The sequence below is a fragment of the Halichoerus grypus genome, chromosome 2, assembly GCF_964656455.1.
Source record: "Halichoerus grypus chromosome 2, mHalGry1.hap1.1, whole genome shotgun sequence".
NCBI lineage: Eukaryota > Metazoa > Chordata > Mammalia > Carnivora > Phocidae > Halichoerus > Halichoerus grypus.
This window is the reverse complement of record NC_135713.1, coordinates 80347789-80365672: the sequence shown is the minus strand read 5'-3', so window position 1 is coordinate 80365672 and position 17884 is coordinate 80347789. Positions and strand designations below refer to the sequence as shown.

General features: G+C 35.4%; 1 protein-coding gene across 6 annotated transcripts in view; it reads right to left on the bottom strand.

The window, feature by feature from the left end:
• Positions 1–17884, bottom strand: part of KIAA0825 (KIAA0825 ortholog) — a 399405-nt gene that overhangs the window by 335817 nt on the left and 45704 nt on the right. For 5 of the 6 annotated variants that reach the window (XM_036094057.2, XM_078067063.1, XM_078067062.1 and 2 more), the window contains 2 exons: positions 14118–14249; positions 1362–1530 (listed from right to left, as the gene is read on the bottom strand). In XM_036094057.2, coding sequence (XP_035949950.2) covers positions 1362–1530; positions 14118–14248 — 300 coding nt within the window. In that variant the 5' untranslated portion in view covers position 14249. Of the gene's footprint in view, positions 1–1361; positions 1531–14117; positions 14250–17884 lie in introns of those variants that run through there. The other variant, XM_078067064.1, reaches the window with a different exon arrangement.

Genomic DNA, 17884 nt, shown 5'->3' with positions numbered 1-17884 from the left:
GGACCTCTGTTTCTTATTTAAGTACTTAGATAATTAATAAATAAAAATTTTTCTATTTAAAAAAAGAGCTATGAAAAATGGCTGTGAAGATTGACATTTTTAGCATGTAAAAACTTGATAATAAGGTCGTTTTAATCTGAATCTGTTTTAATAGTGTGGTTCTTTCCTCAAAATAACACGATCAATTATGTAAGAAAACCTAGGTCTGAAACAACCCTATCAGTCTAATGAATTTGAGCAAAACTAAAGCGGCCTTTGCCCTGCAGTGAATAGAGAATGACTTATGTGTGACAGATTAAAAGATAATTAAAAGCTTTTGCTTTTAATTAAATGAGAAAGCATTATTACATCAATATTAATGAAATTCAATACACATGGCTCTTAATAGAAATTAAAGGAATAACTATATCCATATTTATTCTTCAGGGCTGCACCTTCAAGAGATAATGGGTGAGAGGATTTTCTTAAAAGAATAAGGCTTCAGGGCGCACAGTCTTCCTTTCTCTTCTTTTTATTACTTTGCAAACATTAAAGAGACATCTGCAATAATAATGATAGCCAAGAACTTTCCATCTGATTCTGTCATCCTCAGCCATCTACAACCTCAAGATATTTTCCACATCTGCCTTAGTCAATGTTTGATGTTTAGACAAAAACAGTGCCTTTTTCCCCCCCAAATTAAATTAAAACCATAGCTAGAGACCTACTGCTTTCTAACAATTGTGCTTTTTCTCTGGGAAACTGTTGTTGCAAGCTAGCTACCCCTTGTAGATGCAGGTGTAATAAAGTAAGCATTCTCACTGAAGGCTACAAACCCATCCTTCACATACAGAGTGGGCAGTATCAAAGAATGACCCATGTAATAATTCTCCATCAATTAATAGTGGTCTTGTAGAAATTACTGCCTTGATTGAAAAAAAAAACTGGGTATGCCTGCAGCTTGGGAAGGCAGGGAATGGTAGACAAGGCTACTTAAAAGATACAATCAATGGCGATCTTTTTATGCTTAATAATAAGCACAGAGAAAGGAGTAGTTGTGAAGGACAGAAGACACAATAAATATGAACTTTTCTGGTAGACAATGTGTGTGGTACATATCAATCAACACATTCTGGAATTATAATATTTAATCTCCTTTTCTATAAAACTACATTTTATTGATAAAACTCATTGTAAAAGGTAAAGACAATAGCTCACTAGATTCCACTGGGGATATATAAGCAAAACAAAAGCCCAACCCCTAGATGTGGCAGGCTAACATGATCACTAAAATAAATATTTACATAGAGAAACTGAATGAATTGTATTCCTGTTCACCCACCCCACTTTGCTAAAAAACAAAGATTATTTTTTTTTTTTACCAGTGTTTTGAAGAATTTTATCAAATCTCCATGGGGAATGGACGGTGACTTGGATGGATTATAGCTATAGTTATCTAGCCATTCAAGACAGTCAGTTGTTGTTCGCAGCTGCACATCTGGACACTGTTTGTTAACTTCATACTGTATTTCTTTAATGCAATATTCTATGCTATAAAAAAGAAAAGAAAAAATTATTTTGGTAGGAAATAGATAATGGTTCCATCTCATAACATTACAGGCCCTGAGATGTTTATATGTGCTACCTGGTTGCATACAATTTACAAAATTATGAAACATTTTTATAATATAAAAACAATAACGAAGAGACTACATATTTTCATTCATAACTGAAAACAGAATGCTCAGATTTCCTGGCAGTTTCCTTTCAAATACAATGAAGGAAATATAAAATATTTAGCTACTCTGAGATGAATTAGAAATCATTCTGTGTTAAAACAAAAATCAAGCATGGATGCAATGAAATAATGGTCCTCTTGACAGGTGGTAGATAGAAGGCAGAGATAAAATACTCTTTAAAAATGCTCTTGATGATTGATGATCATAAACATACATTGTCTACTAATAGGTGAATGACTATATAAATTATGGAAAACTTCAATCAATGGAACATTAAAATGTCACAAAGCAGTTACAAAAACCTTACATTTTCAAAAATTGTAAAAGACAGATACATGCTACATATACACTGCTATGACAGCCAAGTATCTTTTCTTGCTATAGAACTCCACTCCAAAAAGCAAAAACAAAAACATACTAAACATTGCATATTAAAAAAAAAAAAAGACTGGAAGGAAATGAAACAAAAGCTTAATAGCAATTATCTTTGGGTAATGAAATTTGATGTTTTAAATTTCACTCTTCAATAATTTTCCAAATTTTTAGAAGGCATATTATACTCTTACCAAAAAATAAAGTAAATAAATAAGAACAGAAGAAACTTGCCCAATTGAATCTTCCAATATATATCTGTTTTAAAAATTATTTGCAAAGTACCCTTAGTTCTGATACTAAATGGATATATTATGTTATTTTAATTTTCACATAAAAATCTGTGGATTCATGATTATAAATCTGTGTGGGGTAATCTGGTGACTTTAAGCAGCCTGTCATCTGTGGAGCCACATGGAGATGACATATTACTACCACCTGATGGCAGCATATCTAAACTGCAAGAAAGCTTATAAACAGGAAAATTCTTTTGAAGCTGAATGCCCTCATCCAAAATTGACAGCTATGCATTTGCTACTTAATGGTATTAAGAAGTATCTGTTGCTAAAAAGCTTACTACTGTTTTCGAAAATATCATTGCTATTAATTATATATTCCATGTGACAGAATTATTGAAGCTTTGGAAACCAAGTTCTGATTATTAAAACTGATGTCATATGAATGACTCTTCAAAATTCATCAGGTGTGAGTTGCCTATAAAACATAAACTTTAAGGAAGGCTTTTCAAGGAGACTTATGAGCATGAGTGAATTCAAACTGAATTACCTTGAAACAAATACATTCTGAGAATTAAAGAGCCTTTTCATGAAAACAAAGAACTTATAAGAAAAATAATACCTCCTTAGGCCACAGGGCATGCAATTTCCTGATGGGACAGTCTTATTCAGGAATACCAGTTCTAAGTCTGACTTGAGATTGGCCTATATTTTTTTAACTTATGTAAGCACATCTATGGACTGAGAAACATGATACCCGAAGCATACACCTTGACTCTAGGGACCCTTTATCAAAGGTCTTTATTACAGCATCCTCATGTGGCTCATTCAATGAAACCTAATAGATTACAGCAATGTGAACTGGAAAGGCTCAGTGCTGAGTCTACCTAAATCTGTTTCAATCAGGACTCAGCTTTTAGGCTAATCTCTAACATCTGAATCTGGGTAAAGGCCAATAACTACAACTTATAAATAGGGTAAAGCCTTCAGAGGGCCAGATATTTTTAGTAATTTGTCCAAACACTGATAAAGGGACTGAGCAGTTGCATTTCAGACAACCTCCCTCACTGTCACAAACTAAGACTGGTGAGCTGGCTTTTAAAATCACAGATTTTTGTCACAAAATTTTAAATGTCAGAACTCCTGATTTTGTTTTTAGTTGGCTACATATCTTGTCACTCTGACATTCACCACTGTCTATACACCTTGCTCTAAAAGAGCAATAGTTTGAAGTCTAGAGATTTATTGCCCAATTACTATACAAAGCTATTATTTTCAAACTTTAAGATGAGGGGCGCCTGGGTGGCTCGGTCGTTAAGCGTCTGCCTTCGGCTCAAGTCATGATCCCAGGGTCCTGGGATCGAGTCCCACATTGGGCTCCCCGCTCAGCGGGGAGCCTGCTTCTCCCTCTCCCACCCCCCCACCCCTGCTTGTGTTCCTGCTCTCGCTATCTGTCAAATAAATAAATAAAATCTTAAAAAAAAAATTTAGGATGAAAATCAGTTTGGTATGTAATCTGACAATTTATCTTTCTTAATTGGGGTCAAAATTAAGTTCAAAATTAATTCAACATCTAAAAGGTAACATTATTTTCATATATGTGTAGTGGCAATATTGCTGATGGGCATGGTAATCTTGGGTGGGAGGGGGTCCATGTAACTTTAGAGGTAGATGATACAAGAACCTAGTCTAGGTTTTCTTTTTTTTTAAAGATTTTATTTATTTATTTGACAGAGAGAGAGACACAGCGAGAGAGGGAACACAAGCAGGGGGAGTGGGAGAGGGAGAAGGAGGCTTCCTGCCGAGCAGGGAGCCCAACACGGGGCTCGATCCCAGGACCCTGGGATCATGACCTGAGCAGAAGGCAGACGCTTAACCGACTGAGCCACCCAGGTGCCCCACCTAGTCTAGGTTTTCTGAAATAACCTAATACTTGTCTTTATTCTGGTTTAAATGTCTTCTGATTAACTGTAAGATGCTTCAAATTTTCCTTAGAAGCAAGGTCATGAAAAAAATAATCAAGATAATTCAACAAATAGAAATCCAAATAACACATTTATTGTTAGATCCCAAACATTAGGCTAAAAATGTAAACAGCCTAAAAATAGATATAGACTCTCTTCCCTCAATAGTTTGAATTCCCAAATTTACACCATTAGTTAGCTTAGCAAGACGTTTCTAAAGCATCTAGTTAGCTTTATCCACTGAAAACATCTAACATGTCTATCAACAGGAAAATTATTAAATAGTTAATTCATTGAGTGGAATAGAGCCATGAAAATAAAGGAGAAATACAGTTATCAACATGAAAAAAATCTAACAAATATACCTGTTGAGGGGAAAAGGTACAAATGAGTACACACAGTATGATACTATCCCTGTAATAGTTTGAAAATATGCAATACAACAGTACATATTGTTCAGAACTACAAGCATAGGTAGTAAAAGTGTAAGGAAATGTACCAGAATGATATCATGAAATCCAGGGTGGAGATGAAAGTAGGATGAGATTGGGGACAGGTACATAATGAGCCTTAGCAGTACTGGTATTGTTTTATTCCTTAAACTGGATGGTGGGTACATGAATGTTTATCATAACACTCTTTACGCCTTTTCATATGTCTCAACATTTCTTAATAAATTTGAACCCAATGTGCTTAATTATAATGACTCTGAATTATCCAAGCTAACGATGTGTGCAAGTAGATGCACTACTGACAGGCTGTGTGTAAATCAATTTATAAAAACCATTTTTAAAATGCAATATGCAGTATGCTTTTTTTAAAGGATATCTGTGATAATTTTCTCATTCAACATTCACTCCTGGGTACCTTGAGTGTAAAAATGACTTATTGAATGAAGGCATGTTCGATAAACATTAACTGAATGCTGAATATGTGGCACGTACTGTGATATATACTCGGGAACTAAATGAGAACACAGAGTCCCATCCCTAAAGGAATTCTGTCTAATGAGAGACAGACCTGTAAATAAAAAACTACATTACATTAAGACTTGGTAAGAGGTGTGTACTGTGCTAAGGGAGTACATAGGAGGGATCTGCTAAGGGATCTGCTAAATGTGCCTGTGGGACATATAGAAAACTTGTAGAAAAGGAGATTATATGCAAGGATATTGATGCTTTAAGAAAATTAATGGAATCACTGTACTTAGAATTCCCTGACACCTGACTTGTGAGAATTTAGTGCTGATCATCTAATCTTACTGCCATGTACTTTAAAACTGTATTTATTTGGATAATAAAGAGTAGGAGTTTGGGCGCCTGGGTGGCTCAGTTGGTTAAGCGACTGCCTTCGGCTCAGGTCATGATCCTGGAGTCCCTGGATTGAGTCCCACATCGGGCTCCCTGCTTGGCGGGGAGTCTACTTCGTCCTCTGACCCTATCCCCTCTCATGTGTTCTCTCTCTCTCATTCTTTCTCTCTCAAATAAATAAATAAAATCTTTAAAAAAAAAGTAGGAGTTTATTTTTATGGTCACAAGTACATTGATGCATGTATGTAGATGTGTATATATATATATTAGATATGTATATGTGTATATATATCTCATATATATATATACACACACATATATATATATATCTATATATGTATATCTATATATCTTACTTTCTAAAGGACTGAGATGTCCTATAGTTAAACAGACAGCATTAAATACCAACAGCACAAGAGTCTATTGTTATCAGGCTGGTGTAGCTGAGGATAGGGAGGGAACTGAGAAAAAGAGAATATTTATGACATAAAATCTAGAAACTTCATTGTAAAAGTTCTTTCAAGATTTAAAACACACAGTCTTTATTATTCCACCACAAAATAGTTCAAAGGGGAAAAAAAGTATGTTCCACTGGGAAAAATTATGAGAACCGTTTGATGTGAAGGTTGTAGAAAACATTTATACATGCTCTCATGGAAAGTTAGAATTTCTATTATTATTTTTAAAATCAGAGGTGTCACGGTAGAGATTAAGAACTATTTTTACAGTACGGGAAATCTAAACATTAAGAAAAAATTTAATTTTCTATTTTTGATGCTCTTGTTTATACCGTTTTACCCACAACATAAATTCAGTATAAGGAAAGGCTTTTGCAATCAACTATCACATGTTTAAAAGCACAAAGAAATAGTTGTGAGATAAATAGTTTTCCAGTTTCTAGGTAAGTCCAGCTTATCTAACTAGATTACTAAAGTTCCTTGGAATTAACAGATAATAGGGAAGAGGGCTGATGTATAAAAATTAGTTGTGTAATTAAAGTATAAGTCAGCCATGAAGTAAACTTATTTTCCTGAGACAAACATATTTTTGGATAGTCTTTTTTAAAAGATTGAGAAAAGGATTCATAAAACTATTTTTTTTAAGATTTTATTTATTTATTCATAAGAGACAGAGAGAGAAAGAGAGAGAAGAGAGAGAGGCAGAGGGAGAAGCAGGCTCCCCGCTGAGCAGGGAGCCCGATGCAGGACTCGATCCCAGGACCCTGGGATCATGACCTGAGCCGAAGGCAGACACTTAACCATCTGAGCCACCTAGGTGCCCTTATAAAACAACTACTTTAATGGCTAAAAAGCACAGTATATCTATATATCTAGCATTCAACATTTATGCTGAACTTTTATTTCAAAGAGGTTTTGGTCTTTAAGTATACTTTCAAGGAAAAAAAATCCTCAACACCAAATCCTGTTGACACTATCTCTTTAAATCTTTCTTAAATAGATCCTCCCCTTTCCATTCCTATTGTGAAAGATTGGGTTCAGGTTCTTATCTCTTATATGAAATATATTAATAGCCTCCCAAGATGCCTGTCTTGTTCAGTTATTCTATGAGGAAGACAGTAAGAAAGAAACTTTTGAGTTAGGACCCTCTGTTATTTGTTGCTTTATACCACCAAACCTCACAACAGCAGTTTAGAGAGGCTCTTGAACGGTCCAGACTGCTTCAAGAAAGTTCAGACCCAGGGTAGGGGGTATGCCAACCTAAAAGTCTACAGTGTTTTCGAAAAATTTCAGTTGTGAAGTACTCCCCCAACTTCCAAGCCAGACAATAGGTTTGACTAGACCTTACAAACTGAGGGTTTTAATAACACCGATGGTCATATTGTGAGGAGGCAGGACATACAGCATGCCTTCTCATACACTGCCTATGGGAGAAAACACAGTTTTAGCATTGCAGAAGAACAATTTTGCAACAGCTAAGTATATAAATTCTAAGAAATCATCTCATAGATAAACTCTCATAAGGAAGGAAGAATATACACATGCATGCATGTGTGAAGTAATGGCAGAAAGACTGCAAAAATGTAATGTTCATCAAGAGGGAATTGGCTTAATAAATTGTTGTACACCCATACAAGTGAAATCTAAAAAATGAGGTATAATCACATGGAGCGATTTAAAAAATAAATATTAAGTAAAAAAATCTAATTGCAGTACATCACTTAATTCCCATTTGTATAAAAAAAGTAGTATATTTTTGGGTGCATGTATATATATGCAGAGACTATTTCTGGATAGTTATGCAATAATTTATGAACAAAGGTTACCTCTGAAGAATAAAAGTAGGAGGGTCAGAGGAGTACTGTTCCTCATCTCTGCCCTGCTGTACTGAACTTTTCCTCATATATGCCTTTCTCTACTGTCAGAAATTTTCTATTAGTATGTATTACTCTTATAATGTAAAAATACTCAACGGAAAAGAAAACTAGCATTTGATGACAACTTCTTCTAACACATTCTACTCATCTAACTTCACACTAGCTAAAGATACAGCAAACACAATAGATGCCTAACAAACATGCCTAACACACATTTATTGACTATCTTCTAACCTACTCTGTGCCAGGACTGTTTAAGCAGTGTTGAACAGCTGAAGTCTTTAAAGCCGAAATGAAGGAAGTAATAGTCCCAGCTTTCACATTCCCTCCACCCACCCCTCAGCTCCCATACCATCCCAAAGAAGGATATTCTTAGTCGTGGCATTCTGGAATTAGGACTGTGATTAGAAAAGGCTATGGTGTTAGTGAATCTTTTTTTGTTGTTGTTGTTTATTTAAGTCATCTCTACACCCAGCGTGGGGCCCAAACTCATGACCCTGAGATCAAGAGTCGCATGCTCCTCTGCCTGAGCCAGCCAGTTGTTCCTGCTGGTGACTCTCTTTAGACAAAGTGTTGCCTCTGCTAAATCCCCGAGGAGGCTCTTTTCCAGGGAAAACTGGCAGGGTTGGGTTAGATCTCAAGGTATCAACTATCTAACAGGAAAGATGAGTCAGCCACAGCACGCACACCTCATTACTACCACTCAGTTCTCTTTTAGTATCTCCTTCCTTCCTAGTATCTCCTTCTTCCTCTCAGAGCTGGGCCAGGGCTTCACCAGGCACCCCTGGTTTTTACCTCAGGGGTGAATCCTTCCCAGGGGCCAATTAACTACCATCCTCCCTGGGAAATAGTGGCCTAACTATCATTGGCTCAATCTTATCAGGTGTGGATTTTTAGTATACTATTATTCACATTTTTATTATCATAACAACTTATAAACAGGCAGACACTTGCTTCCCTTTATTTCCCATGGAAAGAAAATCATAATAATATTCTTTAAAAATATCCTCAAATAAAAATTTGTTATTGCCTTACATATATTTGAACAAGAACGGGTGAAGCTAACACATACAAAAACAAAAATTACACTTTTAAAAAATGTCAAACACAATGCAAGTATTGCTTGAAACAATCATTTAAAAATCATCTAATGGGGCTACTGGTCCCACAATTTACCCTACTACTTAGCCTCCTAAAGCAGACATTGAAGGCACACAACACAGGACTATGGAGAAAAGAGTTAGGAACACCACAGACATTCAAATAGTGGAGCTAATAGTGACAGAAAATGATAAGAAAGTGGCTCCATAGGCCACTGTGAAACACAGGGTGGCCTGTCACCTTCTCCCTTACCTCCACTTCTACCTGCATGCATCACGGGGCTGCAGGTGGAAAGCTCCAGTGGGAGGACTGCATACGTTTAAAAAGTAGAAAATGTAAATGGGGTCAGGCAAAGTTTACGGCTGCTGAGCTGCTGAGGCCCAGGATGCTGTCTGTCTGCCTCGAAGTGTTATCAATTCTGAGGAGGACAACAGTACTGAGGAGCGCCCAGGTGGGGGAAACTGGAAAGTGCCTATTTAAGTCTTACTCTGGGTTCAAGGATAGATGGGGAAAGCTTTCAGGTTTCTTACCATGTAGCCTAGTCTTGTTCAGTAATTTAGGAGAAGAGGTAGGGATTCTGTCAAATGAAATATACATGAATAGAGAACACGAAAGAGAAATACATACACTGAAGTTAAAAAAGTATTAATTTGCATCCTCTTGTTATTACTAAATAAGTGCCAAAATGCTGCCAGAAGTAATCATACCTCAGTACAGTCTGAAATGACAAATTTTCATCTTATATAATTTGCTATGGCCATAAAATATATTAATGCGAATGTGTATGTCCACTGGCAGATTTGTGGTTCTACCATGAGAAGCCCTAAGTTGATAGCCTACTTGAAGATTTCTTTTGGCAACTTTAGGCCATCCTGTAGAAAACTCCCCTCCCAAATTTTATATATAAACACACACAAAAATAAGCATTATGTGAAAAGTAAATGTAATCTATGGAATATGTATCTTCTGTAAATAAGCACAATTAAATTTATAGATACCACATATCCAATGTTCTGTGACAATTTAAAGTTAATGCCTCCCACCCTTGCCCCCATCTCCTGGATTAAGAAAAATATTATCCATGATAACACTTCTTGTTCTTCCTTTAGTTTACAAAAAAAAAAAAGTAGTAATCCTGTACCAGTACCAGCAAAACTTAGGTCTTGAGGGACACCCAAAGACTGTCTATATTTAGAAACCAGAGGGGCGCCTGGGTGGCTCGGTTGGTTAAGGGTCTGCCTTCAGCTCAGGTCATGGTCCCGGGCTCCCTGCTCAGAGCGGAGGCTGCTTCTCCCTCTGCCTCTGTCCCTGCTCCTCCCCTGGCTTGTGCTCCTTCTATTTTTCAAATAAAGAAATAAAATCTTAAAAAAAAAAATAAACTTTAGAAAACAGAAAGGTAAAATAAACTTAATGATACAATTTTATCTAACTGAACATTAAGAGAAAATCATCCTATGTCATATAGTGATCCCCATAAAACTTAGACACCTCAGTATCTTGTTCAACAATTAAGTTCCATTTAGCTCAAAATAGATTTCAATGCCATGTGCAGTTTTCAGTTACTGAACTAAGCTGAGTCTGTGGCTACAACATACACAGTATTCCTCTTTGACAGGTTATTTACCTTCCTGTTACCAATTCTTGTAAGTTTTAAAAGTAAATGATTCGCCATCACTGAGTTCCATGGTCAGACCTAAGAGTCACCTGGCTCTGACTTGAATGGAAATGATGATGTTAAAGGGAAAATGGTCTGAGAGAAGGACAGCCTCTGTTGAAGGGCAGGGGAAGGTTCACTGACCTCTGGGCACTCTACTCCATTGTGGTGAATCACTGCTTTGGGGAAGCAAAAGACCCTGTGGCCCATAAAACCTGATGATATTAAGAAGAGGGAAGGAATTTACACTTAGAATCCAGGGTCACTACTAGAAATACAACTTTAAAAATTCAAGGGTAAGGAAAAACACTCTATTTAAAAATGAATTACTAATGTTCTTTCCTTTAAAAAGTATCTGGTAAACCCATATCATACAGATGTTCATTACTTATTCAATGTACAGCATTGAGAGATAAATAGAACTGTTAGAATACAAAAATGCCAAGGGTAATTCAACTACTGCAGTGTAAGTGTGGCATAACTGATTCGTCATGACATACAATTTTCTAAAAGCTATTCTGTTAGAAGGCAATAAATGAGTGCATAAATGATTTACATTCTTCTGAACCATGGTTATTATTCAGTATTTTATTCTTAAAAATATATATACCCTCTACTATTATGTTTATTCTCTAGGGTATAATAAAAACATAATTGAATTTGATGAAAAATAGACTTTATTCTAAATGTAGCATACAGCACATATAGCTACTCCCTTATTTTATCCCTTGTGAAGATCAATGGTCACTTGAGGTGGTTCTGTTCTAGGTTTGTTTTAATATATGGGCAATAAAATATTTTTAATTTAAAAATTATATCCTTATATTCCATGTCATATTTTCTTTTTAATAACATCTGAGTTTTGACCTAAATAACAACTTATGAATGCAAAATACAATATTTTAATCACTGTTTTATTTCTAAGCATGATTTCTTACTGATCAGGTAGGGCAGGAAATTAACTACAGATGGTTTAGCAAATAAAAATGAAGCAGTCTATAACAAAAGCATCAGAGTTCAGTGATTTGTTTTGTTTTGAAAAAACCTAAATGCTATTATGAAGACAGGTTACCTCTTAAAAAATATTTAAAATTTGTTCTAATATAATCATCTCTGGAATTTAGATAAATGACTTATAAATATATTTAAGCTAGTATTATTTTCATTTATAAGTTTCTTTGGGTTTGGGGCGCCTGGGTGGCTCAGTCGGTTAAGCGGCTGCCTTCAGCTCAGGTCATGATCCCAGGGTCCTGGGATCGAGCCCCACGTCGGGCTCCCTGCTCAGTGGAGAGTCTGCTTCTCCCTCTCCGTCTGCCTGCCTCTCTGCCTACTTGTGCTCTCTATCTCCCTGTCAAATAAATAAATAAAATCTTAAAAAAAAAAAAAAAAAGTTTCTTTGGGTTAAAAATTGTGCCATAAAATATATTAATATATAAATTATATAAATATGCAATTACACTAAAGTTTAATACGGTTATTTTATATTTATACATAAATTATAATACATAGGCTATAGTATGGTTAAATTACATTATATATGCTATCTTTAAAAAAACATATAAACACATATACATATGTATATGTATATGCATGTGTGTATGCGCGTGCATACATATATATGTGTGTGCGTGCGCATGCATACATACATGGGCAATGCAAATGCAAATTCAAAATAAGAGGCTTAATTCTCCCTGCTGAAAATAAGGGAACAGATTTCCCTCTCTTCCTTTTTCTTAAAGTATCTTAGAAATTTGTAATTTTAAGAATTTTTTCAACTCCATGAAATGTGTCCCTTAAAAGACTAGATAGACCTTTTGTCAGCTTTCTCAGCCAGGACTATCTTTCTCAAGAACCTGAAAGCCATCTTTTCAAAATGCAAACAAGCAAGGGAGATGGCTCCTTGGCTCTGAATTCCTGCCCAAGATTAGGAGCCTAACTTCAGTATATGCACTTTGTTCCAATCTGCAAAATCACATCTTGTCACAAAGATATGAGAAGTGTGTTTCTCCTCAGGATAAAACCAATTAGCTAACACAGGTATCCTTTAACACAGGTGAAGTTATGATGAACTATGCATGGAAATGTGCTGCCAAATCCTCCACGTGAAGACGAGCTATCACTTATCTTGAAAACATGTTTGTAATGAGTCGTATCTACTAGGTTACATAAAGGGGTGAGATTCCTAGCTCTGTCTTTGCATTCTCTTAGCAGAATGCCTGTGATATGCATTGCACTCTAGTTTAATGCCTGTTGAATAAGAGAAGTGTTTTTGTTCTCTTCTGCCTTCGTGGAGAGAATGTCGGGATGGGAGATTTTGTTTTTAATTATAATTCCCCAACATTATGCTTTCTTTTGAATTTAAGTTATTTATGCCCTTTGTTATGACAAAAAATTGACTGCATTCTTATATAAAACATGAGGGAAAAAAAGTCACAGGAACATTTCACTTGCTTGGTTTGGTTTCTTTGACAATTCAGTATAACTATACCTTAAAATTTAAAAAAGGAAATACTATGTATCATTCTACATTAGAAATTTTTACTGTAGTCTGCATATTTATAACCTACATGAGGTGAATTATTAGAACCCTCAACTAAAAGGATTCAAATATGTGAACTGATTGACTCTAAGATCCACAAACATATAAAGACAAAGGCCCTTCTGTCAAAAAACATATTAATGGCAAACTCCTTAGCTGTCCTTGCCACCCTTAGGGTTTGGTAGCACTAATTTTGGAGTAGGTGATGAAGACTAACCTTGCATAGCAACTCTCTATGGAGTCTCCAGCCTTCCAAGTGTAAAGGAGACTTACAATGACAAACATTACATAAAAATAATATATTTTTCATGTTCTGTTTTCAACAACTCAAGCAATCCATGGCCTTATGCTTATACCATTTTATTACCTTAATTTCAAATTTTTAATTTCTATGCTTATCTATCAAGTGAGGATGTGTAATGCTAAGCATATTAATGAAAATTCAGGCCATCAATATTGGCAAACTAAGAAATTAATAGAAATTCAATAAACTTTTTTACCTACTTGAAAGCAGTGCCTAAATTTTCGAGTCTTATTTAAAGTACTAATCGGGGCACCTGGGTGGTTCAGTTGGTTAAGCATATGTCTGCTTTTGGCTCAGGTTGTGATCCCAGGGTCCTGGATCATCAAGCTGGGCTCCCTGCTCAGCAGGGAGTCTGCTTCTCTCTCTGCCCCTCCCCCTCATGTGTGTGTGCACTCTCTCTCTCTCAAATAAATAAAATCTTTAAAAAAAAATAAAGTACTAATCAGATAAAGAAAATCATGTTAAATTCAACGGGGGAGGGTCTCATCAATTTTTTTCAGGCGTTAACACTAAAACTAGACCAGGTAAAGTATGTGTGAATGAAACATGAAACCAACTTATTTTAAGTAATTAGCAATATTTACCTTGTAGCATTTTGTTCTAACTTTTCATCAATGTCACTGAAGATCTGCTTAAATTCCAAGTCTCCAGGAAAAGAATTTAACAGACAATGTAGGTCAAAAGAATTATGGGAATATTCATCTCCACAATCCATTCTGAGGAATAAGAATAAAAAACATGTCAGTTTCTCCAAAATAAAGGAAAAAAACCCTCCAGTTGTGATACTAAACCAAAAATAGAAATTTCCACTTATAGGTAAAAAGAAATATAGCAGTAGGAAAACTAGGATACTATTAAACTAGATAGAATGTTTTGTTATTTAATTTTCATGAGGTGTGACCTAATTTTCACACCTCCCTATGGTTTGAAAGCTCAACAAAACAGCACCCCTCAGAGTACTTAAGCATCCTGCTGCTTCTCCCTGTAACCAAGAGCTCCAAAGGAAATCACAAAGTTTCCTAGACCACTGTGAACAAGGGTGGTGGCAGCAAGAATTAAACTCCTTCCCTCCACTCTTGTCAAATACTGACTGATCTGGAAATCCTAACCTCTGAATTTCAAGTGTCATCTGCTAGCCCTATTTATATGTGAAGAAGGCAAAATTTTCCTTGAGTTCCTCTATCACCCCTGTAAACCTACATACCTATAACTGACTAAAACTTACATATGCTACTCTTCATAGAGAGATACGCATTTTCCCACTATCAGATCATTCATTCAGTCAGTCCATATATACTCTTGAATGTTTGATATCTAAAAGGCACTGCTGTTGAAACCGGGGATATAGCTGCAACAAGTCAAAGTCCCTGCCTTCATGGAGTTTTTATCTGTTTTAAGAACACATAAGCAGGTATACTTTATAAAAGATCACATGGTAAGAAGTGCTATGAGCACAAGTAAAGCAGGGCAACGGGACAGACTGAAAATGATGGAGATGGGGCAGAATGTGAACCATTTTATTTAGGGGTATGTTATTTTTGGACATAAAATAGTGCTTATAAAGTATGTAATGACTGATGGCATAAATGAATTAGAAATTTAAACATTACATTATAAAAAATATACATGAAATAAATATTAACAAGAAAAAGGCTTGGGGAATGTGCTTTTAGTTTGGATAAATACAAAATACATGAAAAATTGTCTAAAAAGTTTTGCAGACGCTTCTATAACGAAATAGCTGAAGACAACTAAAACATTTTAATATAAAAGTCTATGGCATCACAAGGTATGTCATTTATAAACTCAATTTCAAATACAGAATAATCAGATATGTCATTTTAAAATACCCAAATTTTCATACACTTATATCCTTTCAAAATATTTTGCAGCAAAAGGTGTAATTTCTCGTTTGTGAACAAATATTCACTTATAATGTGTCATAATAAATACTAGTTTGAAATCAGGCTAAAAAATAGCCAAAAACTTATAAGCTAAATGGTAGAACACTGTATAGCCATCAGAAGTTATACATCTTTAGGGCACCAAAATACTTCAATACTTCCATACAACCAACGAGTCTGAGATCCTCTTGTCTCCCTAGCAGCTCAACTGGTTACAGCTATTATCAGTATATTTCCTTTATACTAAATCCAATGGTCAATATTACTAATAATGAATTCAGCTTCTGTATTTGCATGTTTTTGAATCATTTGGGGTAGTTCAGATGATGAGCCATTCAACAATTGTTGCAAGAAAATAAAATGTCACTTTCGTAATGAAAAAATTTGATTGGCTAAGGGTTTTGTAGAAAGCTCAAACTTAACATAATAATAATAATAAAAAAAGAAAGCTCAAACTTAGTAAATACTTTGTAGCTTGCCTCTCTAATAAAACCAGTTTTATATCAATACTCTGTTCAGACTTGTCTTAATTTGTCAATACTATAAAGCCTCATTAGTTCAGATTCTATATATTCAAAACATAAGAAAATAGGTATAGAAGTCAGCTTAAATATACAGCAAAATAGCAATATGACTTGTTATGTATCTACTATGTACAAACCAATATACATCATCTTCCTTAATCCTAATAACTCTATAAAATAGTTATTATTCTCATTTATAGTGGAAGTAAGGTGGGCCCAGAGATTAACTAACATGCACATGTTCCATAGCTGCTACCTGGCGTTAAGAGTAGAATTTGAACTGGATTTATTTGGTTCTAAAATTTAAGGGTGTCTGGTCTCCTGAGAAATGAATCACTTACTGCATACAAAATACAGTTTTGTAGAAATATTAACCAAAATGTTAAAATGGTTATCCCTGGATATTTAGACTACAGTTGATATTTATTTTCTTCTTTATACTTAGTGCTTTCCTATATTTTGCCAGTAAGTATTAATTTTTACACGTTAAAAAGCAAAATTCAACCAAGTAAATTTGAAGACCTAATTGGCTTTGCTAAACTATGAATCGGCAGCACCTCCTCTAGCAAAGAGAGAAGCACTCCAGGAGTTGTACAAAATGGAAGGATTTTATTGAACACGGTAGGGGCATAAGAGTAATTAGTAAAAGAAAAGGATTGTTCCAGACAAGGCTGTTTTCTAGAGGAAATATAAGGGGTCTTATTATGCAGATTACCTCATCTTTCTTTAGGGGATGGAGAGGACACAGGTGACGGGACTTACTGGCACTGATGGAAAGAAAAATTTCCTGATTGACCAGTTAAGGCCACATTTCTGGTGGAAGCTGAAATTGCAATTAGATTGGGTATTAAACTTCAGTTTGGGAATTTGGTCTGAGTGACACCTTTTTGGGCCTGTGGTTTTCTTTTTTAAACATACGTAATTAGGAAAAATACTTAAAAAAGAAATTATGCCTGCTCTCAAGGAGCTTTTGATCTTTTATTTTACATTTTCTATCTGTCTTCATTTGAAACATCTTCCAATCTTAACACGCTCTTGCCAATTCGTGTTTATCATTCCTCTCAAAATCTAACTCAAAACTGATATAATTCCTAAATATCTCCTGACTAACTGAACATTTCACCAAACTTTTTGTATTATTTTGTGGTTTTTGTGCTTGCAAGTGCTGTTAAAAGAAATCTGTGGTTCTGTGTTATTGTGGTATTAAATATGTGTTATATCTTTCATTGAAATGAGTGGAGTAAAACAATAATGGACTGAAACATGTTAAGCATTCAGATGGGGTTCGGGACATGATTTTGAAGGATATCCAATATATATAGTTGTGAGATTTTTCTGTATCTAACCTCAGTAGAGAAGTTAATCAGTAAGTACAAAAAATACATTAAGGGAATGCCATTTGATAACAACAGGGTACCAGAATGATGATGGTTCAGAGCTTTCACATGATTAGCATCCATCTGTGATGCTTCTGTATTTAAGATACCGTTCCAAGGTGATGAAGGACAATAGAAAAGTAAAGAGGTAAAGAGGCAGCAAGTTTAAGATGCTGTGTGATAGGATAAGAGAAAACTTCATGGGCAAAATAGAATAGGATGAGGAAATTAACCAGAATGAAGAGAGATTCACAGGACCAACATGAGAAATAAATTAAAAGGACAGAGTAGACTGTGGTAAGTGATGCTCAAGTTTGAATGTAAAAGTTTAAACTTGAATGACAGAAGAGAATGGCAGTGATCCCTGTAGGACTGTGGTGACAAAGAAGCACACACTGAATGGGCATGAGGATAGGCACTAGTCCTCTCACTTCCTTCCATGCACTCCATGGGCCCACAGTGTGACAATGTGCCTGGGCATCATGAGGAGGACAGGGAGGGAGAAGGAGAAGGAGAAGAAGAGGGAGATTGGATAGTCTTTCCTCTA